We start from the raw sequence: 25020 nt of genomic DNA, 5'->3' as shown, positions 1-25020 counted from the left end.
TTACTTTTTTGGGGAGTAACTTAATATTGTAATGCATTACTTTTAAAAGTAACTTTCCCCAACACTAAAAAATTAATGTATACAATGTTAGCTACAAGTCCTTAAATTATTGCCTGGCTGCCAAACCTCTCCACCCTCGTCCTTAGCAAACCAAAACATTTTATTTTCGAAGAGGTAATTTGTTTCAGAAATGAGTTTAGCCACTAGCCAAACTGATCTATACAGACCATAAGTTCACTTCAGTTCAGGCACGTAACCACCACACTCATGTACGTCTGATGAAACCGTCTATAGGCTTTTGAAGAAGCTCTGTGATCAACAAAGGGTTCTGATACTTAGACATTTTTGATACGTTTCCCAGACAGGGCTTATCCTAGTCACAGACTAAAATGGATGTTTGAGCTGCCTCAGTTTGAAAACACCATGTACTGACCTATCTTAATGTATACTAGTGCCCATGTTTTGTCTTGAGATGCACACCAGTATTTATTTTTTTTTTTTGTAAGTTTGATTGTAAAAACTACTTAAAGAGCACCTATTGTCAGATTCACGTTTTTAAATTTCATTTTGTGTGTAGGTGTGTGTTAGTACATGTTAACGGTATGCAAAAGGTACAAACCCCCAAAGTAAACAATGGCGCAAGTTATCGTCTCCAACGTAAATCTCTTTTCTTGGACTACAACAAACACACGGATTGTAGGCAACAGTTTACTTCTTGGGATTGGTGATAAGACAGACATGATCACTTTGGGGTCTAAGTTAGCAACCAAATCTTTCAAACATGGTAGGGGCGTCACATTTTCACATTCAGGGGGATTCAGGCCAATCACAACATACAGATTAGCTGACAAATCAGGGACATAGAGCTTTTAAAATCTGTGCATTTCAGGAAGAGAGTGAAATCTGGAGCTACAAAAATGTACAGTATGTGAAAAATAATGTGTTTTTTAACCATAAACCACGCAAACACATTGTATTATACCAAATACATAAAATAACGTTGTTTTAAGCATTGAAATAGGTGCTCTTTAAATGTCCTAATATAACTACGGCCTAGTCCTGGATTAATCTAAACCCTGTCTGGAAAATCGCTCCTTTGTCCATCAACCTAATCTTTACAAAACACGACAACCTATTACACTACAGTTGCTCGACCTCAAAGTCTTCACCACTAGGCTTCCGTCATCTCTTTAAAACTTTATTTTTTTCTGATAAGGAAATGCACTTTGAATAAATCATTTTGGGTGAAACTTTTATCTAAAGCGACTTACAGTGTATTACATTTTTATCAGTATGGGTCGGTTTAAACCCATGACCTTTTACCCTGCTAATGCAATTCTCTACCACTGAGGTACAGGAGCATGTTGTATTGTTTTTAAGAGTTTCATGCACGGTAACGTTTAAAGTTCACAACAACGTCTGTGGTATGTAGCAACTTATTAGCAGCAAACACCCTTTTTAAGACACATAAAAACTTTAAAAAAAATCACGAGTGGGGTTGTTACTACTTTGTTTTAGGTCATAGAAAAAAACCTGAAAATTTCTTGAGGTGTGTTAACCCAAGGTCGTATTTAAAGGTGCATTGTGTAACTTTTAAAAGGATCTCTTGACAGAAATGCATTATAATATACATAACTATTATCAGGGGCGTATAAAGACCTTACGTAATGAACTGTATGGTTTTGATTACCTTAGTATGAGCCGTTTTATCTCCATACACTGCAGGTCTCCTTACGTGAAAGTCGCCGTCATGTTTCTACAGTAGCCTAAACGGACAAACTGTTCACCGGAGTGCGTTTCGTCCCTACGTTGTCTCAAACGACATATGATGTTTGTCCGGTGGCGGCCATAGATATGTTTAATAAAGGCTAGATGTCTCGCCCGCGCTGCTGGCCAATGGAGGTCGACATCCGCACCTGGCAGCCATCTTGTCTCAGGTAGCTCGCTCACTCGTAGCATTGCGTTTTAATAACCATAACTTGCTCAATTTTCTACCGATTTTCAAATCATTTTGTTTATTATAAACATCAGAGATGTACCTATGACACTGCATACTTATGAATAATGTTCATGAAACATGTTCAAGCATCCAGAATTATGCCACGTTAAAAACGTTTGTAAGAAATCAAACAATTTGAAAATCGTTAGAAAATTTAGCAAGTTATCGTTATTTTAAAGTACGTGTACCGTTTAAACACAATGCTACAAGTGAGCGATGCTGCCTGAGACAAGATGGCCGCCAGTGATGACGTTAGAGACTCCGCCGTAAGACATCTAGGCTGTTTCTCAATATGCGTTCTTCAGCGATCTTGCGTCTTTGTATTCTCACTCTGCGTCATCATTTACCGTCGAAGTTCAATTCCAATTCTCAAGAACCCAAGTACAGAGGATGCATGAAAATACCCTGATGTGTTCTTGATATCTCTCAAGGGTTTTTTCCCTCCTAGGAGTTTTCCCCCTGGACTAGCCAGGAGGTTTTTTCTCCTAGGGGTTTTTTTCATCCCCTGAAGAGTCCGCCACCTTTGGCTTAACTTACTACTTTACTGTATATGTTACAATATTACTATGCTCGTTTTTCTATGCTTTTCATACATCTATTAATGTAAAGCTGCTTTGAAACAATTAACTATTGTGAAAAGTGCTATATAAATAAAATTGAATTGAATTGAATTGAATTGAGGGCAGACTTGCGCACTGAAATTGCTTTAGGCCCCAGAAGTCATTGAGTCAAAACAATGGCGGAGGTCAGGTGACCAACAAGAAGATCGCACACATCTCAATTCTTATAAGTGCGTTCTGTGTTCTCGCGACCTTCTGAGTTTGTTCTTCCAAGGTCGCCTTGCAAGACCGATCTCCACGAGAACGCAAGTCCGTTCTTTGCGTTCTTGGAATTGAGAAACAGCCCTTGCGTTTATTATACATATCTATGGTGGCGGCTAACATGCATTTTAAAATTGAGGGGTGAGCTGTTGGTTGCAATTTAACAATCTCACCACTAGATGCCGCGATTTTTTACCCACAAAACCCGTAAAAAAACCCTGACTTCGGGACGATAGAAACGAAAGTGCTAAAATGCTAACTCGCCTCTGGGTTTTGTGTACAAAATACGTCATCCCTGCATCTCTCTATGTCTCAAACTGTTTATTTCTCATTTAACTCTCATCTTGTGATGTATGAAGGAGAAAAAGATGAGCTCATTTGACTCATAGTTGCATCAAAGTGATGAAGTCTTTACACAGCTTGAGACATTTCTTCTGTAACTCAACTTTTTGGTATACGCATAGTCTGTTTTCTCAGGAGAAAACGTCTCCATTTGCTCACTGTCTAGGAGAAACAGTTGACGTATCTCATGTGTTCTTCCTGCCTGCAGAGAAACCTCAAAGCACATACTTGTGTATTTCATTTTTAAAATGTACTGCCTGTCTTACCATTTTTCTTTTACCAGGTATTCACCTGCAATTTCTTAACTTCTCCACGGAGGCCGTGCACGACTACCTGGAAGTTCGTAGCGGGACGCTGGAGTCGGGGTCTGTGATCGATCGGTTCAGCGGGCCTGTTGTACCAGAATCTTTCTTCAGCACGACCCACGAGACCAGCTTCTTCTTCCACAGCGATTACTCCCAGAACAAACCTGGTTTTCACATAACCTACGAAGGTAAGACAGATGGGACATGTCTTCAGCCATCAGTTCACCTGTCAATACAGGCACACACACCATTGGATCTTCTCACAGTCACAGTATAAGATGTAACCAGTTGCTCTTTGTGAGTTCAGTCGAACCTTTCGACCTTCTGCATTGTTGAGTAACACGATTTGTCCTCTTCAAGGAGCCCGTCTCCAGAGATTTGAACATTTGGCATTGAAACGCTGACGAATGTGTTTTTAGAAAGTTCACACTATAATAAAACATGAAGCAGCCTATGAAGACTGTCCTAAAGCATCTGTTGAATAATTTACAATGCAAATCTGATTTTAAGGAGTTTGTTTGTCTGTACAGCGTACGAACTGCAAAGGTGTCCTGACCCGCGACCCTTTCGTAATGGTTTGGTGATTGGAAGTGATTTGGGAGTGGGGATGACCATCTCTTTCCAGTGCCTGCCGGGATACACCCTGTTGGGTAACGCATCCCTTACGTGCCTGCATGGCGTCAGTCGAAACTGGAACCACCCCGTCCCGCGCTGCGAAGGTATCCGACAGACCTCTCCTCCTTTTACAATTACTCTGTCATGCTTGTAATTAAATTCTATTAAAAGCTTTCTGGGGAAACATACGTGCCAGCTTTATATTCAGCATCCGTAAAAAGCCTTTATCGCCTTTTTCACTGCCTTTTGCCGTGCCATGTGAAATGCATCCCAATTTTCTCTGAATAGCTTCTTGATTGGGTTCCTCTTTCATCAGCACTTTGTGGTGGTAATATCACAGCCCTGAATGGAACCATCTATTCTCCGGGCCACCCGGCCGACTACCCCAATTTGAAAGACTGCATATGGAGCGTCAGAGTTCCTCCAGGCAACGGCATCCAAATCAACTTCACCGTGCTCAACACGGAGCCCATCTATGACTACATCACCATCTGGTAAGACTTTTGCAAACGCTTTATAAAAACACGTCACCTAAAGACTAACATCTGTTACGTGCCGCACGAATGCACAAGCTATCAGAAGGTTTTAGATTTGAAAACATTGCTTTGGAAACACCAGTGTCGTTTCTTTAAGCAGTACTGATGATTTTGAAGATTTTTAATTGTTTTTGAAACTGCAACTAAATAATGATTAAATTACAACGATAAAAACGTAATTACAACCATAATTAGGCTTTTATAGATTTTGTCTTATTCAGCATTATTTGCCTGTCGCAGTTTTTCATTTTGCCGGCCGTGCTAATAAAGATTCATTCGGGAGTCGCCGTGACAAAAGTCATTTAAATGATGGAGACGGGCATCAAACATCGCACTGCAGTGTTTGGGTCTCCACTTCATTTTCTTGTTATAATTCTGCTGGCTCACAGTTATGTAACGCTTTATTTATTCGGTTTACATTCTCTTTTTCGCCTGTGCACCTTTAATCCTCGTCTTCCCCGAATAAACACAGATGCTGGTGTGAAAGTAAAAGCTTGTTACTCATGGTCACATTATGAATAATAGGATTTTCCTGTGCGTGTTTGAAATAAAGATTCTGGTGTGCTGTGTATAAAATTCACTATTTAGCTTTAAAAAAAAAAGGTTTGATAACAAACCGCTTTGGTGACGTCATGTGCACATTAACATGTGACCTTTATTTACATAACCATGCATATTCATCGGTGTAATCTATTCTTCTTCATTTTACAAGTCGCGAGGTCATTTACTTACGAAGGTCTTTAAGGCACAGCAGAAGAAAACAGTCTGTTTGAGAGAGAGAGAGAGAGAGAGAGAGAGAGAGAGAGAGAGAGAGAGAGAGAGAGAGAGACGGAGAATAGTCACATAAAACTAAAGTAAAAAAATAGTATTTTCCCAATTCTTACAAATAAAAGTTCTTAAAGGATTTTTTTTTGTGGGGGGGGGGCGTCGCTGACTTGCTGTTCGAACAAAGTGCCGAAAATCCTCCTTTGCAAAAAGTATAACGTTTTAAACGGAAGATCAAACAACCATGCATTAGGAAAATTAATAATGTATATTATATTTTTTTATAGACGTGTAAAACCATATTTTGGCGGATTGTTTTACTTTCCTTGTTTGTCTGCCCATTTAGTCTTAATTATTAATTGTAAATTAATTTGTTTTGCTGTTCTCAAAGGCTGCTCAAACCTTATGGCGGGCTTAAGCCTCAAGTTTCATGTAACAGAACAGTAGAAAAAATGCGGAAAGGAGATGAAGAGGAGAGACGCCAGAAGAATTGCGGCTGGGTGGGGAGACTCCTGTTCACGATATGATTTTAATGATGATTGACACAGAACTAAATGTTTAGGTTCCTTTCAAACCTACGGTTAAAAGTGTTCCCGTTAAAATATTATTACTGCAGTAAAAGAGTTTATTTTGATCATGGTGCCACGATTGCGGGATAATTTTGAAGTTGAACGCCTTTAAGTATTTAAATGATTTGCGAGGTTTGCGCATGATTCATAAAGTCATACGTCTGCAATTCTTTGATCGATTGTGTTTTAGAAGTTCTGTGAGCTTAAACTCTAATGATAGCAATGAGATCGCGATGCGCTGCTAGAGATAGAAAGATAGAGAAAATGAGAGACTGCGGCCTTGTACAAAAGTGGAAATTATCGATGTTATGTAAAGTCGTCTCTTAAAGGAAAAAACACCCAGTTAAGCTGTTACGTGGCTATTATACACATTTTTCAGGACGTTCTTGCGACCAGAGTCCAACTTGTCTACGACCCGGTACTGGGTCGCGACCTGGTGGTTGGGGACCTCAGGTCTATAGAACCTTTGTGCAACCTTTTGACCTATGAGTTTCTTTGGAAATCCGAAAATGGTTCTGTGGCATCACTGCAAAGAACCCTTTAGATTTTGTTTAATATTTATAATCATATATGTGATCCTGGACCACAAAACCTTAAAGGATTACTCCACTTTCTTTAAAAAAATTCAGATAATTAACTCACCCACATGTCATCCAAGTTGTTTATGTCTTTCTATGTTCAGTCGAGAAGAAATTAAGTTTTTTGAGGAAAACCTTCCTCAAAATTTTTCTCAATTTAATAGACTTTATTGAACCCCAACAGTTGGTCTTATCTAGCAAAACGATTGTAATTTTTGGTAAGAAAAATAAAAAATATGCACTTTTAAATCACAACTTCTCGTCTTGCACTAGCTGTGTGATCCGCCAGCGCGACCTTACATAATTGTTTAAGCATGTCAACCTAACCTTGTAATGCGCATGACTCGGACTCTGCTTAGGCGCAGGGGTGTAAAACAGTGAGGGTGTTGTTCCCGCTCCCTGGCACACAGGAAATTTCAGAGCACCTGAGCTTTAATGACGCTTGGATTAATGACATTGGTTTTAAGGATTTTAGGTTGCGGTCATTATAATGTTACACTTGTAGTAAATCAGCTTCTTTATTGTCCACCAATCAAGTGGCTTGTCATAAATGAGTAAAAAATTAACAAATAAATAATTAAGTAAACCATTGCCCCGCCGCTTGATATATTGTGTATCGCCGATCTCACAGGCTGACGATAAGACGATCTCACAATGGGGCATATCGCCCAACACTAATGCAAATATTAAATATTACAACCAAGACAACCTTGTCATGAAAAGTTAAGGTTTTACGCAAAGTTTTTAACCATACGGAAATCTCAGATGTTAATTTTTAGTGATTTAAATATCCATGCAAAGACACTGTTAAAGTTTTAAAACATTGCTGTTAATTAAAAAAATATACATATCAAATCTTCTTTGAAGAGTCGGTCCTTCTGCATTTGTTGGATATTATTACTTTAAGTTTTAGCTGCAAATTTCACATCCAATGGTGGAAATTTTTTTTTTTGATAAATAATTCACTCCCTCTTTTTTTAACCTGACTTAAAGGGGACATTTAACAAGACTTATTAAAGATGTAAAATAAATCCCCAGAGTATGTATGTGAAGTTCTAGCTGAAAATACCATATAGATAGTTATTATAAAATTGCCACTTTGTACTGTAGGTGTGAGCACAAATGTGTCCTTTTTAGGGCTGGGCATAGATTAATCTAGTTGAATCTCATACAAAATAAAAGTAAGTTTTTGCTAAATATATGAGTTTGTGTTGTGTGTAAATATTATGTATATTTAACCACACACACATACAAATACTGTATAGACGGTTTCATTGGACGCATGTGATACATGTCTGGATCCGAACTTTACTTCCGGTTTCGTTTTTTTAATGGTCTGACTAGTTGCATATATATATATATATATATATATATGAAGAGTTTGGTTCCAAAACGCAATAAATCCATTTTGACAAATTTTGGTAAAAACGTGTTTTCTATACCAAGAAAGTGACAAGATGAAAACAACTATTTTCTGTTACAAACTTTCACATAGCATCTTTAGGTTATAAAAACATAAAAAATTCAAATCCATAAGTTGATTTTCAAAGATTTATTATAAAAACGGATAATTTTTTCCACAAAATGCAATAAATTCATGACAAGTTTTTATTCAAAATGCTATAAATCTATTGAATCAATAGCCTATATAAATGTGCATTCATCTTTGCCATGTTATATTCATTTAGTTGACTAGTTGTACACACTAATTAAAAATATAAACATTAATGGCATTAATCAAAACACTTACTTTGTCATATTAAGATCACTGTCATTGCGGTTACTTGACGTCTTCGCTTAACGTCTTTCATAGAGATCAGCTGTAAAATGTTTTTGGTCCTGCTCGATTTTCGTTGACTTTGAGTAAAATTATGGAAAGTTTTTCATAAGATCCTCTGGGGTCAATGTGTTAGCATGAGAAGCTTGATGCTGTCGGGAGAACAAGCACCCGTCTCCCGAGTGCCTCTCAGGGAAAATATTAGATGCTGATGGCTTACGTTTCTTTCCCATCACAGAAAACCATCACAGGTTTAGCGATGCAATTAAAGTATTATTTTGTTTTGTTTGTTGATCACGAAGTACAAAGTAGATGAGGAAAACTAGGACTCCATGTACTCAGCGCGCCGCCATGTTTGTTTACATTGCGTGACTGGTGGGCTGTAATATCAGAAATGGATTTATTGCGTTCTGTAAAAAAGGAGCAGTGGCGTTTATCGCATTTTGGGAAAAAAGGGAGAAAAGATGACAGAATAACACGGCGGAGATTGGATTTTGCGTAAAATTAAGAATTTACTTTTAACTACTGACCTGATATAATACTGATTTTGGCAGTAACTCATTTTTTTCAAAAATGGCGTTTATCGCGTTTTGGAACCAAACTCTTCATATATATATATATATATATATATATATATATATATATATATATATATATATATATATATATATATATATATATATATATATATATATATATATATATAAATACATGAATATGTGTGTATTTATATATACATAATAATTACACACAGTACAAACATATATTTAGCAAAAAATTTATTTTATTTTGTATGAGATTAATCTAGATTAATCTATACCCAGCACTAGTCCTTTTAAATGCAAATGAGCTGATCTCTGCACTAAATGGCAGTGCCGTGGTTGGATAATGCAGATTAAAGGGATGCAGTATCCCCTTCTGACATCACAAGGGGAGCCAGATTTCAATGATTTATTTTTTTACATGCTTACAGAGAGTGGTTTACCAAAACTAAGTTACTGGGTTGATATTTTACACATCTTTTAGCACTGTGGACCCAATTATAGCATTTAAACATGGAAAAGTAAGATTTTCATGATATGTCCACTTTCAAAATACTAATAGTGACTTTTACAACTTGTGAAATTGTATTAATTTTATTTTTATAGCTGACATAATGTACTGTATGACTTTTATCATCCAAAACAGACGATTGACTTACACACTGGTCTATAGGTTTACGTCTAAAGTTTGTTATAGTTTCTAAATATGTGCTGTGCATTCTGTTGTTTTTAATGACTGTGATTATACTAATGGTTGGTCTTGTAATTATCCAGACCTGTTTGTTATATAAAAGCTTCTTCCTAATTAAATAAAATCTTTTAGGCCATACAGAACTAAGGTCAGCATTTGTTAGGTTTTTTCGCGATATACCTCGCTGTTTGCCTGGTTTATTCCGGTCGTTGATTGCATCGCTGTCAATTGGTTTTTACTCCTTCAAAAAGTCTTTGATGTTTTCTGTTCTGCTTTCACAAACATTCATTACTAAATCTCCGAGACCGAAAAGCAAAATGAAAAAGCGTCACGCATCGGTAAACAGAAGCACAGACCTTCAGTTATGAGTCGAAAAGATTTGAAATGTTGATCTGTGTCCAATGTGTGGGATTGAACAGAACCACTGTCTCCCTTAGGGACGGCCCCGACCAAACATCTCCACAGATCGGTCAATACAGCGGCAGCTCCCCTCAAGAGGCCGTCTCCAGCATGTCCAATCACATCCTTCTGAAGTTTCACAGCGACTTCAGCACCAGTGGATTCTTTGTTCTCCGTTACCATGGTGAGCTGCCTCTCCACTGTAATGCTCCTCATTCACTTACAGCTCACATGTTGCCTATTGTCAGGTAGATTATGCTGGTTTATTCCCTCCCACAGAAACATCTTACTTACATGCTCGCATGCGTGCACAGACACAAGCCACGAATATCCAGGCATTCAACAAAAATTGTGCCGTGAAATTGCATTACAGACGTTTTGGTGTTTGTGTCTTAAAATGCCCGTTTGGAGTGTTAAGGTTTTTTACCCCCCAGCCCCTTGTTTCTTGTTGTGCAGCTCTCAAACACATGGGCCCGAAGCGATATTACTTATTTCTCTGGAAAATGGCTTCGATTATTACGGCTGTCACGTTTCGATGGCACTCTAATGTGTTTGGAGGCTTCCAACATGTGCAATAATAACCATTACTCAACAAGCAGGTGTAGAAATCTGAGAAACGATGTGCGCCTGCAGTTTTAGATCTGTTCCAATAGATAGCGAGCTGTCTTCCTACGTAGGAAGCTTCCTTTTAAGCCAGCATTCAAACATCATAAATGACCTATTTGCAATGCTTAGCATAGATAGCAACTCAAACAAATCGTACTTACAGGGCATCATCTCGCTTGTTTTCAATATATCATGCTGCCAAACTAATGATGTTTGCATGCACTGAAAAACACAGAATACACAATACTGGGATAAACATCACATTTTAAATGAGATTTTATAGGTACTGTGAAGTTAAATCACAAATACATGTATATTTCACAACATCTTTGACCAGAAACACTTTATGCAAGTGCACAACATGCTTAACCAATGTAGCAAGCGTGTACTTCCAATGATTATACTCCATTTACCGTATGCACATTCAGATGTGTTATTACTCGGGTAGCTTTAACAGACTTAACAGGTGGGTCGCTTGGCTATAACAATGACACAAAAGTCCATGTAATGACAATTATTTTGATATGATATCTTAGGGTATTATTAGGTGTGAGTAAAGTATTTTAAACTTTCATTTCATAAAAAAAAATAAAAAGTCATAATTTCTATTTAAAAATATATTGGTGGGTCCCAGGATAGATTATACCTATTTAAGTGGGTCGTGAAATGAAAGTTTGGGAACCCCTGAAGTAGTGATGCATAACGAACGATTAATCGTGATTAATCTAGCAGAATACAAGTTTTTGTTTACATCATATATGTGTGTCAACTGTGTATAATAACTTGTATAGATAAATGCACACACATGCATGTGTATATTTAAGAAATGATTACATATGTATATACATTTATATATTTATGTATAATTTATATTATATATAAATATAAATACTTAATATACAAGTATATATTTTTACTTCAAATTATACATGCATGTGTGCATATTTATATAATTATTATACATAATTCACCCCCATATATGATGTAAACAAAAACTTTTGTTCTGCTATTAATTAATGGTGATTAATCGTAAGGCAATCCTACCCTGAAGTAAAAAAAACGCAAAATTATACTTTCTATATAATGCTTTCTAGCTAGGCAGCTTACTAGGTTTTAGGGCAAAGATATGAACTGTGATAGACTCTGATCATGATGGCAAACCGTTATATACGTAATATAATCAGGTAATGTCTGTGTTAGCGTTTTGTGCTGATGTTTTCAAAGCCATTACAACATAAGGATGTTATGTGAAGTGTTGCAAAGCTCGAAGCTCATTTGAATTTTAAAAGATAATAAAATAAGAGAGCACTGGTCCCAGTGCTGCCAAATGGCCATTCTCCACTTCCAAATTACCTTTAATGTGGTAGCCGAGTACGTGCGGAGTCCTGACGGTTTTTGACTTCTTGTTTGAATTCTTAATGTTGTTTTTGTTTATCAAAGGTGGCGTTTAACAGTATAGGGGATATTTAACTTTTTATTAGCTATGTGAGTCATTGGGATGGTACAGTAAGATTTAGTGCTGTTGATCTTCTGCATATGAGAAGAGATGCTCGTATGTAAGGTTAAACATTTTCTCAGAAAAAAATGTGAAATTTTTATCAACGTAATGCAGTGGTTCCAAAACGGGGGGGGGGGGGTGCAAAATGTTGCCAGGTTGGCCTCAGTTTTATGACATTTTATAAAACATTTTAAGAAACATTTACATGTATAAATTAGTGCTGTCAAAAGATTAATCGCATATATATATATATATAAATGCAAATGTTTCTTAATTACTTACATGCGCGCGTGCGTGTGTGTGTGTGTGTGTGTTATTTTGTATATATATATATATATATATATATATATATATATATATACAAAATAACACACACACACACATATATATATATATATATATATATATATATATATATATATATATATACACACACACGCGTATATATAGGCGTCTAGAAGCTGTAATCACCAACAAAGGCTTTTCTACAAAAATATTAAGTGTGTTCAATACTTATTCATTTCACTTTATTTATTATGACTCAACTTGTATACTTAAATGTTCTGATTTCTTTGTATAAATTCAATATTTGGCTTGATGGCTACATGTCAATAGCCCACTTAGAAATCCCCTTACTGATAAAAATGCTGAAGTGTCAAATACTTATTTTCTCCGCTGTGTGTATATATTTTTATTTATTTACTTTATGATTATGATATTTTTATATTTTAAAAAATTCTTAAAGGTTTGAGAACCATAATGACTCAAAATTACATCACAGTAGTGTCTGTTATCATATAGTGATAAAGGGATCTTAAACTAAGAAATCCTCTTTTAGAAAGTCTTAATCAATGTTGGTAAGAAAAAATGTGTGACCTCCACCGCAGCGCACATCCTCGCCTAATTTAGCTTTATGTTGTGCGTGGGTTGTTAAGTGTTTTCACTCGAGCAGGCGCTGAGCATCACATGTCTTATTTTCTCTGCAGCCTACCAACTCCGCATCTGTCAGCCTCCCCCACCTGTCGCCAACGCCGAGGTCCTGGCTGAAGACAACGAATTCCAGATCGGTAAAATAACGTAGAACGTTACATGTTTGTGTACATCTCTCGTCTGCTGAATGCTCATTAAAAAGACGTTCCCAAGGTTCCCACCTAGTAACGTAGAAAAAATAACACATGCCGGTTGGCATTTGTCATCATTAATGTCAAGTCTTAATGAACTAATGTTCTGTTGAGCAGGTGAAGCAAACATCCGTGTGTGTAATTACTCAACAGGTGACATCATCAGGTACCGCTGCCTGCCGGGCTTCACACTCCTTGGGAGCGAGATCTTGACCTGTAGGCTGGGTGAGCGATTGCAGATGGATGGTCCTCCTCCGGTCTGCCAAGGTGAGTTTGGCAGAACATCCGGCACGCTGTCTTATTTGTGTCTCGTGTTGTTTCGGATGCACGTATCATGTTGTCGGCACTGTCAGCAGGTGTTAGTGTCTTTTGGACTTAATGCTTAAGGTCGTGAGAAATCTTGGATTTCTTCTGCTGTTTTCAAAAGAACAGCATATGTCATGCGTAGATAGATTTTTAAGATCAACTATCATGCTTTTTTGGTTTTACCTTTGCGTAATATAGATTTTATTTGTAGGGATGCATAACGATTAATCGCGATTAATCTATAGCAGAATAAAAGTTTTTGTTTACATCATATATGTGTGTGAACTGTGTATAATAATTATGTATATATAAATATGCACACATACATGTATTATTTTAAGAAAAAATATATATTTATATATTAAGTATTTATATTAGGGCGGGACTCGATTAAAAAATTAATCGAATTAATTAGAGGCTTTGTAATTAATTAATCGAAATTAATCACATTTTAATCACATATAAATATTTGACCTGAGAACATTGAGAAGTTATTTTTTCTCATGGATTTTAAGTATACCATGAATAATGACTGAATACATAAGCTTAAGCAACAAAATATTGTTTATTTTTGTTCAACCAAGTCGTTGTACTCGGAGTCGGGCTAACGTCCACGCTAGCTGCTATATGTTTTGCATTGAGATGATACTTGAGGCTTGATGTGCTGCGGTGATATGCGAATTCCTTGTTGCATAGCTTACACACAACCATGCTCTTATCGACGCTTCCACCCGTTCGTTTTTTATTAAAAAAAATACCCATCCACGGGACCAACCAAAGCGATCTCATCAGCTTCTTCGTTCATGTTCACTGTGGTTTGTTGTTGTCTGAAGTCATGATGAACGCTAGTTGGTGCTCCAGTATATTCGGTCCGCCGAAACTCATCCAATGAGAAATGTTTCGCGGTGCAAAAATAAGTGTGATTAAAATGCGTTAAAAAAAGTTGTAACGTGTTATTTTTTGTGTAATTAATTAATCTTAATTAACGCGTTAAAGTCCCGGCCCTAATTTATATGTATATATAATAAAAATTATACATAAATATACAAATGTATATTCACATGTAAACATTTCTTAAATATATACATGCATGTCTGTGCATTTATCTATACAAAGTTATTATACACAGTTCACACACATATATGATGTAAACAAAAACGTTTATTTTGCTATAGATTAATCACGATTAATTGTTATGCATCCCTAATTCATAGTCAACCTTTAGTTAAAGGTACATTTGGTATACGAGTGACTGACAAATAAGGTTTGGTAAGATGAGAAATTCAAAAATCTTTAAAAACTGTTTTTAAAAACATGCATCAGGCATGTTAAAATCAACATTTTGTATTTATGTTGATTTTATGTCATTAAAAATGACATTTGCAAAAAAAATTTTTACGAAATTATGCAACTGAAAATGTCAAATGGTGTAACTGCCAAAAATTAAGAAATGTTAAATATTTTATCCACTTAAATGGCACGTACTCATACTCATAGAAATAAATATTTAATTTCAAATTAACACATGAAAGTAGATTTTATTAGACTTATCTCTAAATGCAAATTTTAGCAGGTTTTTGCAATATTTGGCAGGAGATATGCTGAAAGTACCCATGTTTTCTTAATTACTTTTGACAAATTATGTAGAAATTGTCAAAAAAAAAATCATGTTATTACACTAAAGTAGATGATTACATTTCATTTCACATTTAAAGTTTAAGTTTTTTAAATATAATTATATTTTTATGAAAAATACTGGTTACACCAATTGACACAAACCAGTTACACCACCTGACCATGTTGCTTTTACAGTCAAAGGCCAACATTTGTTTAAGAAATTGACGAAAATATATACTCTCTAGTGTATAAAGTATTTTTATTTTATTTTTAAAAGAAAAGTAAATTTAGAGAACAGAGATTGAGGTAGGACTGGAGATTGCTGAAAATTGTACGCAAAAAAACAAAAACAATGCAATGCAATGCAATAACAGCTTAGACACCATGGTTGTACTGCCATGATTTATTTGACATGGTTACATCACTATGTTACACATTTGCATACAGTCTGTTAGTGGCTAGATTTGCTTGCACTTGACTAATCACAACAGACCAAGCCATCTGACCAATTTCAGGCAGAAAGTGAAAAAAGTGGCTGCATTTATGCACGATATGATAAAAAGGTGTTTTTTGCTTAAAGGATTAGTACATTTTCTTAAAAATAATCCATATAATTTACTCACCACCATGTCATCCAAAATATTGTTGTCTTAATTTCTTCTCGAATGAACAAATAATGTTATTTGAGGAAAACATGCCAGGATTTTTCTCATTTTAATGGACTTTAATGTACCCCAACACTTAACAGTTTTAATGCAGTTTAAAATTGCAGTTTCAAAAGACTCTAAACAATCCCAAACGAGGCATAAGGGTCTTATCTAGCGAAACGATTGTCATTTTTGAGAAGAAAAATAAAAAATATGCACTTTTAAACCACAACTTCTCGTCTTCCTCCGGTCCTGTGATGTGCCAGCGCGACCTCACGTAATACGTCATGACGTCAAGAGGTCACGGATGACATATGCGAAACTACGCCCCAGTGTTTACAAGTGTGGAGAAAGAGGACCATTCTGATGTTGTTGTATGTCGAATGAAACTAATTAATGTCTTTGTGTCAGCTTATTGTTTAAATGGTCCGCAAATGTGCATTTCATTTATGTAACACGTGACCTTTCCACGTCATTACGCAATTACGTTAGGTCACGCTGGCATGTCACAAAGCCAGAGAAAGAAGAGAAGATGTGGTTTTAAAAGTGCTTTTTTTATTTGTCTTGCCAAAAATGACAATAGTTTCACTAAATAAGACCCTTGTGCCTCATTTGGGATCGTTTAGAGTCCTTTGAAACTAAAATTTTAAACTGCATTAAAACTGTAAAGTATTGGGGTCCATTAAAGTCCATTAAAATGAGAAAAATCCTGGAATGTTTTCTTCGAAAAACACAATTTCTTCTCGATATGAGAAAGAGAGAAATCAACATTTTGGATGACATTGTGCTGAGTAAATTATCTGGATTTTTCTTTTAGAAAATGGATTAATCCTTTAAGATCATGTAAATGTATTCTAGCAATGAAATTATGAACTTTATAATGAGAATAATATCTGCACAGAATATTTAATAACACAAAGCTGCACAAATGCCTCAATCAAAAATACAATGATGTCACAAACGCAAGCGCATGACCGGTATCGCCCAGGTTTACATATCAACATCTCTGTTTCCCGAACTGCTGTTCCATTGGGTGATCTGTAATATAAAAGCAACACAGCAGAAGGAAATGTATTTTACTGGAGATTGCTGTCTAAATTGAATGTGATAAGAGAGAAGAAATATAATAGATAGGCGACGTATCTTTCTATTCACTTTCGAGTCACTGGCTGCACTCGAAACAAACACAATGCATGCACAGAACCACTGCTGTGGAAGATTTATGAGCCGGCTCTTCTCAAAAATCTGTCAAAGTCTCCTAAAACTCGCAAGTTATCGGTTTAAATCTTTTGCAGATTACTTGCTTAATCTGATTATTAAAGGATTAGTCCATTTTCTTAAAAGAAAAATCCAGATAATTTACTCACCACCATGTCATCCAAAATGTTGATGTCTTTCTTTGTTCAGTCGAGAAGAAATTATGTTTTTTGAGGAAAACATTGCAGGATTTTTCAAATTTTAATGGACTTTAATAGAGCCCAACATTTAATACTTAACTCAACACTTATCAGTTTTTTTCAACGGAGTTTCAAAGGACTATAAACAATCCCAAACGAGGCATAAGGGTCTTATCTAGCGAAACGATTGTCATTTTTGACAATAAAAATAACAAATATACACTTTTAAAGCACAACTTCTCGTCATGTAGATCCGGTCGTGATGCGCCAGCTGACCCCACGCAATACGTCATGATGTCAAGAGGTCACAGAGGACGAACGCGAAACTCCGCTCCAGTGTTTACAAGCGTCTTGAAAGAGGACCGTTCCTACATTGTTGTATGTCAACTGATACTAATTAATGTCTTTGTGTCAGCTTATTGTTTAAAATGGTCCGCAAATGTGCATTTTATCTATGTAACACGTGCCCTCCCTACGTCACTACGCATTTACGTTAGGTCGCGCTGGACAGGACCTAAACGAAAAGTTGTGGTTTAAAAGTACATGTTTTTTATTTTTCTTGTCAAAAATGACAATCTTTTCGCTAGATAAGACCCTTATGCATCGTTTGGAATTGTTTATAGACCTTTGAAACTCCGTTGAAAAAACTGTTAAGTGTTGAGTTAAGTATTAAATGTTGGGCTCTATTAAAGTCCATTAAAATGAGAAAAATCCTGCAATGTTTTCCTCAAAAAACATAATTTCTTCTCGACTGAACAAAGAAAGACATCAACATTTTGGATGACATGGTGGTGAGTAAATTATCAGGATTTTTCTTTTAAGAAAATGGACTAATCCTTTAAGATGTTATGTGATGATGTGTTTTTAAAGAGTGTAATTTTAATTCAGTATAAAAACTGTTTTGGCTGTGCGAAAAGATTTCTGGCTTTCAGTGTGAACAGGAAATTACTGGTTAGGACAGAGTATACACATCAAAGCAATAGTGCTATTATGCAAAATCCACTTTTATAAGGTGTTTGGACATTTGTGTTGGCAGTATGTGAAAACCACCCTACAATAAAAAATTCACCCACTACTTATTTAAATCCACATTAAACCATAGCAGTCTTATTAAACATGCATTTTGATTCTATTGTTAATGTGATGTCACACTGATAAAGCTCCGCCCACTGCCACTGATTGACAGTTCTGCATTACCTTAGTTTCCAACCTCAGCGAGTTGTACGCTGTCTGCCATATCTCAATAGTGAAATATTATTGTCTGAAAGCACATATTATTTTAACTGAAACCACTCATTAGCTCATTTGCATGTAAAGGTACAGCACATTTTTGTCCCACCCAAAAAGGAGCATTTAAACATGCTAGGCACATCTGAGACTTTATGTCTTGTACAAATAGGCCCCTTAAGGGGAAAATTGCATGAAATTTGGGGTTTCCACTAGTGTTGTGGTTTTTAACAAAAAGCTTTTTGGTTCTGCAGTTCAGTGTCCTGACAACGAGGTTCTGTTCGACTCAACGGGCGTAATTCTAAGTCCAGGATATCCAGACAGCTATCCGAACCTTCAGATGTGCTCTTGGATGGTCAACGTGGAGAAGGGCTACAACATCACGCTGCACTTTGAGCTCTTCCAGACCGAGAAAGAGTTTGATATTCTGGAAATCTTTGATGGTGGGTTTGAATCATTCATATTCAAGACAGCATCTGACAGCGGTACGGATGTGTCCCTGAGTATTACAGCCATTATTCTTAGCCCTGTCGTATCTCTGACACCTTTCTTTTTGTCTTTTGGAAGAGTTGAAACGTAATTTGGAGCCTCCGAATCAGTTTTTTATGCCTCAAGACCATTACAGAGAAATATTTCCCAGAAGTCTCATTTAGAACTGGCAGACATGCAGACCACAGAAAAGATGCTCAAGTGTGTCTCGATAGCATCGCAATGGCAAAGACAATCTGAGATACATTCAGTGTGTTATTAGCCACAAATTACTTAAGTGCTTGCAATCAGCAGATTAGCCAATAACTCATCACTGATTGGACGCTCATTAATGCCCATGGCAATACAGAATCCCATTGGAATAGAAAATGAGAAGCGATATCTATTCTCTTCTCCTCAAAGCGACAGCTTTCTCTTTATGTTTTTACTCTGATGTCAAGTGCAATTTTGGAGCTTTGTTCCCAGCATCTTTAACTGTCCAATCAGCTGTTTGTATTTCTACTTTTGGTTTAAAAAAAAACTTGAAGAAAATCATGTATTGATCTATCCTACAAGAAAAATGAAAATCACTGATGACATCTCTATATCTCAATTATTCCTTCTAGAATGTGATTAACTCTTTCCCTGCCGGCGTTTAAAAAAAAAACGTTGTCAGCGCCAGCATTTTTTGATTTTCACAAAAGTTGAATGCCTTCCAGAATATTTTCTTCTTTAAAGGTGACATAGAATGATCGAACGGGGTATTTATCCTTGTTCTGTGATGGGACATGTAGACAAAACTTTTTTGTTTGGGTCTGTAATGCCTTAGAAGCTTCCTAAAAAACTCTCTCAGATAGCTCTATTAGGGTGGGGGATTTTAAACAAGTGGTTTTGCACCTATTTGGCTCCCCCTACTGGCTTAACTTGCAATCTGATTACTGATTGGCTGACTTTGCCGCCACTCAAAAAAATGTAGCCAATTATTTTAAAGTGGAGGGGCAGGGAGATGCCTGTGATGTCATAAGCATCAGTTTTTCACATTGGGCCAATTTCTGGCTGACATTTTTAAAAGAGGAATTTCTATGAGACTGAGATTTTTAGCATGTTTAGCACTTTTTGTATGTTAGTGAATGCAGGTAGACTACAATTATTCAACAAAGACAAGGTAAAAATGGTTTTTCATTCTCTGTCCCCTTTAAATATATAAAAATATAATATATCAAATGAAAGAACAGATCCTCTGCCAAAAAACACTTTCTCTTTGTTCTCTTTGTATCACCATCAAATATGGGTAGATTTCTTCAAAAATATAAAATTTTAAGCAATAAGCTGAGCTAATTGCATTTTTGTAAAGGACTTTTGTTAGAGATCAAAACATACAGTTTTTACAGTTTTTGGATCATTGAATGCATCAGTGTTTTAAAAGTTGGGTAAAAGCACCACCTAGTGGATATTAGCAGAAATATGGATTGCCTAAAAACTGTCAATGGTGGGAAAAAGTTAAATGGAGAGCAAATGCAAACCTTTATTTAAAGGGTACCTCGATAATGAAGACTTGCATGACTTCGAGGAGGCATAAATGCGAAACTCGTCAAAACATTGTTATGTGTTTTGATCGTCATGTCAAAATATGTGTTCCATGCGTCATGTAAACCTATGTTCATTGCGTGTCATGTCAATATACGTACCTGCTACAGACACTTTGTAAGGGTTTACAATAAAAGAGATGCTTGTGTTTGCTAAATCCTTGCTTAATGTGTAATCAGAGTTTCGTGTTTAGTAAGTGTCTTGTGAGACACGAGCGTCTCTTTTATCATAAATCCTTTCGACGCGTATACAGCAGGCACGTATTTTGACATGACACGCGATGCACATAGGTTTCCATGACACACCGAACACATATATTGACATGACGAGCCACACACATGACACTCTGAACACATATTTGGTTAAATATTTCTGCTAAAACCTATTGATCGAAACGCATTAAAATATTTGTATTATTTAAAACCTCATTTCAAGCTGTGGAGGTCGCTATTATTTCTTGTGCATGGTGCATTTGATGACGTGTAATGGTTGTCATAAACTATTACTACAGTATCAGGGGGGCGAAATATGGGGCGGTCCGGGGGAGCTCGACCCTCCCCGATTAACACATGAGACCCCCTGAAAGACTCAAAAGCAAAATTTATAAAAAAATTCGACAAATAAAAATAAAACATTTTTATTGTTTAGTATGAACTCTATACTAGATTATTTTACCTTTACAGTTTATTTTAATTTTACAGATCCAAATTTTTAATTTATTTTACTGTTGTCTCATTTTGTCTGTTTATTTCTCCTACATTAAACAATTTAAGGGGAGACTAGCTATGAAAGAGCAATAATAACATTTTCCGCCTGTCAGAATACATAAATCTACCTTATCTAGTTATGCTATTGATTGGTTTTGTTGTTGTTGTTATTGTTGTTGTTTTGCAGGGCCCAATATTTACAGTCCGAGTCTGGCGGTGCTGGGCGGAGACCTCAGCGTGCCCTTTAATTTGACCACGACGGGTCATCAGGTGTTGTTACGCTGGTCGTCCGATCATGGCACCAACAAAAAAGGCTTTCGAATCACTTACGTGGGTGAGTATCAAAGTATGTATCCCCGATCGGTAATTTCCTTAGTTTTCTGTGTGTCTCGCGTCATGTCTGTCCCGCCCATGACACCAGCGTCCTCGTCTGCGTCCATTTGTCTACGTGTTTGTGTGCAAATGTTTGTATCTGTTTGTAACTTTGGAGATATGCAGTTAGTGTATCAGGAGCTCATTATTGAAAAATGCAAGATGTAAAACAATTACTCGAGGTATATTTAGGATATTATTTGATTTGAGGTTTGCTTCCCATGTGCAGGTTTAAAAGTGATGTGTTTAGTGATTTTGGTTAGAATTTCAGTACATTATTTTTTAGGGCTGTCAAACGATTAATCACGATTAATCGTATACAAAATAAGTGTGCATAATGTGTGTTTGCATAATGTATGTGTCGGTGTACTGTGTGTATTATTTATGTATTATGTGTGTATATATTACTTATGTTTATTTATAAATACACGCATACATGTGTACATTTATATAATTTATATACACACATGTAAATGTTTCTTTAATATATACATTTTTGTGTATTTTTGTATACATATTAATCACACACACATATATTGTGCTAACATAAACTTTTATTTTGTACATGATTAATCGCGATTAATCGTTCGACAGCCCTAATTTATTTTTAAAACATAAAGAGAAGTAATACAAAAAAGCTAAAATACTTACTACACAAAATTACAACCATGTTTGTTCATCTATTTATACATAATAATTACACACAGTACACACACACATATATTATCCAAACATAAACTTTTATTTTGTACGTGATTAATCACGATTAATCATTCGACAGCCCTAAGTTATTTTTAAACATGAAGAAAAGTAATACAGAAAAGCTAAAATACTTACTACACAAAGTTACAACCATGTTTGTTTATCTATTTATACATAATAATTACACACAGTACACACACATATATATTATGCAAAAATAAACTTTTATTTTGTACGTGATTAATCTCGATAAATCGTTCAACAGCCCTAATTTATTTTTAAAACATAAAAAAAGTAATGCAAAAAAGCTAAATACTTACTACACAAAGTTACAACCATGTTTGTTCATCTATTTATACATAATAATTACACACAGTACACACACATATAATATGCAAACATAAACTTTTATTTTTTATGTGATTAATCGCGATTAATCGTTCGACAGCCCTAATTTATTTTTAAAACATAAAAAAGTAATACAGAAAAGATAAAATACTTATTACACAAAGTTACAACCATGTTTGTTCATCTATTTATACATAATAATTACACACAGTACACACACATACATTGTGCAAACATAAACGTTTATTTTGTACTTGATTAATCGCGATTAATCGTTCGATAGCCCTAATTTATTTTTAAAACATAAAAAAGTAATACAGAAAAGCTAAAATACTTACTACACAAAGTTACAACTATATTTGTTTATCTATGTATCATCATTCTTGTTCTGCCACAGAGAAATTGTACAATTTCTCACTGCAGACCATAGTTATTTAGTTTTGTAGTTTTGTCACAAAGGCATGTCAACTTATAAACTAAATGAGTATAAATGTTTTCAGCGGACATTCTTTAACTTTTATGATCAATGCCAATTTAATTATTCTACTTCTCCATAACTGTCATGCTATGTGACTTGTAGGCAGGATTAGAGTAGACATATATCATGTTTCTGATGATGCTGTTTTAAGTGAATAATATGAAAGTGTTTAATGGTTCATGCTTTTATGTGTAGCGATGTACTGCAGTACACCTGACTCTCCTCAGCACGGGTTCGTGGTCAGTCAGACAGGCGGCCACGCCAACAGCGTCGTCCGCTGGGCCTGCGACCGCGGCTACAGGCTCGTTGGAAAAAATATGGCTGTATGCAAGAGAACCGAGCTCGGATATCTGGCCTGGGACTCGTCTGTGCCTGCCTGTCAAGGTTATTTATTTATTCTGAATTTCTTTACCTTGAGTTTGTACAAGAGTCACTTGTAAAATGCTGTTGTGTTTTAACCTTGCTTGAAACAATCTCAGCTTAATTTTGTTGTTTTCACTGAGTGTTCAGTGTGGATCAAAGGACATTTGTTTTAATTTTAAGGTTTGAAACAATCCAGAAGAGTTATGCAAAATGTATTTTTTTATTTATTAAAGGGTAGACAAATTAAAAGCAATATTTCTGTCTTAATGTACTTCCTGTTGGACATACGATTGTGCATGATTTTTTGCTAAAAAAAGCACAAACGTTGCCGATTGGTACTAAAGCGAGCATCTGATTGGACAATAAAATGTGTAGTGTACGATGAATCATCAGCTGGTTGAGTGCAACGTTTTGTGTGGTTTTCAGCTTTTGGTGGGTGTTATTTGGATTGAATTATCGTTTGTGAGGACAGGCTGCGTTGTGTGCCAGCAACATTGACCAGTTGGCTCTTTGTGTTTGCTAATTAATGGCACTGAATGAGCTCCTACTTTCTGCTTAGCTGTTATTAGCATTTTATGAGAGCTTCATTGTTATGCTGGATTTATTTGATTTGATTTTTTAGCACTCAATAATTGGACATCGCATTATGTTTCAGCGCCATATTGATGTAGCTTTGAGCAAACCGCAGCACCTTTTCCAAGTGTTTAATTACATTTTTACCATGTTTGCATAATTACAGCGCTGATTGCTTACACTTCACCAATTTTAAAGAGCTAAGATGATGCCGCACTCAAAATGCGCTGCACTGTTTCTGTTATTCATATACATACATATGCGTACACTAGTGTATGGATTAACCAGTTCTTGTTATGAATACAGCAATAGATGCCAAATTGACATTAAGGGGGTGTGCACATCAAAGATTTTAAACATGGCTAAAAATGCCAGGCGGGCGCCGACTACCAGCTTTCTTCAGCTGAGCACCTTGGTTGCTGTGATGCTTCTGCTTTGTTTATCAGTCATTGAACGATGCGCCGGTTAATTATTGTGATGTTTATCCCGCCCCTCTCCACTGTGATTGGATGGCCGTGTTAGAACTGACATTGACGAGATAGTTTTTCACCCAAAATTTAATACTTTTCAACTCTTGTCGCTCAGTGCTGCACTGCAAAAAAATATTTCCAAGAAAACATTTTCTTAGTTTTTTTTTGTCTTGTTTTCAGTAAAAATATCTCAAAATTCTTAAATTAAGAGGCTTTTTCTTGATGAGCAAAACAACCCAAGAAAATAAGTCTAGTTTTTAGACCAAAAATATCAAATTTAAGTGATTTCATGCATAAAACAAGCAAAAAAATCTGCAAATGGGGTAAGCAAAAAAATATTGAACATTTTTCTTAAACACTAAATTCAAGAAAAATTCAAGAAACGTTTGCTTACCCCATTGGCAGATTTTTTTGCTTGTTTTATGAACAAAATCACTTAAATTTGACTTATTTTCTTGGGTCGTTAAAAAGCATCTTAATTTAAGAATTTTTAGATATTTTTACTGAAAACAAGACAAAAATACAAAGAATTTTTTTTTTCTTGAAAATATTTTTTTTGCAGTGTGAGCGCAGAAAAACCTCAGAGCGCCGGTT

General features: G+C 35.8%; 1 protein-coding gene across 6 annotated transcripts in view; it reads left to right on the top strand.

Annotated features, from left to right (window-relative positions):
• csmd3a (CUB and Sushi multiple domains 3a) overlaps positions 1 to 25020 on the top strand; it is a 489960-nt gene that overhangs the window by 297190 nt on the left and 167750 nt on the right. For 4 of the 6 annotated variants that reach the window (XM_055211334.2, XM_055211332.2, XM_073872541.1 and 1 more), the window contains 9 exons: positions 3446 to 3655; positions 3998 to 4186; positions 4399 to 4576; positions 9978 to 10123; positions 13030 to 13110; positions 13318 to 13431; positions 18613 to 18801; positions 21308 to 21466; positions 23216 to 23404. In XM_055211334.2, coding sequence (XP_055067309.2) covers positions 3446 to 3655; positions 3998 to 4186; positions 4399 to 4576; positions 9978 to 10123; positions 13030 to 13110; positions 13318 to 13431; positions 18613 to 18801; positions 21308 to 21466; positions 23216 to 23404 — 1455 coding nt within the window. The remainder of the gene's footprint in view (positions 1 to 3445; positions 3656 to 3997; positions 4187 to 4398; positions 4577 to 9977; positions 10124 to 13029; positions 13111 to 13317; positions 13432 to 18612; positions 18802 to 21307; positions 21467 to 23215; positions 23405 to 25020) is intronic. The other 2 variants (XM_055211335.2, XM_073872542.1) reach the window with 1 other exon arrangement.

Source organism: Misgurnus anguillicaudatus, chromosome 10, assembly GCF_027580225.2.
Source record: "Misgurnus anguillicaudatus chromosome 10, ASM2758022v2, whole genome shotgun sequence".
NCBI classification, from domain to species: domain Eukaryota; kingdom Metazoa; phylum Chordata; class Actinopteri; order Cypriniformes; family Cobitidae; genus Misgurnus; species Misgurnus anguillicaudatus.
The sequence above is the reverse complement of the archived record's forward strand: the minus strand, read 5'-3'. Positions and strand labels throughout refer to the sequence as shown.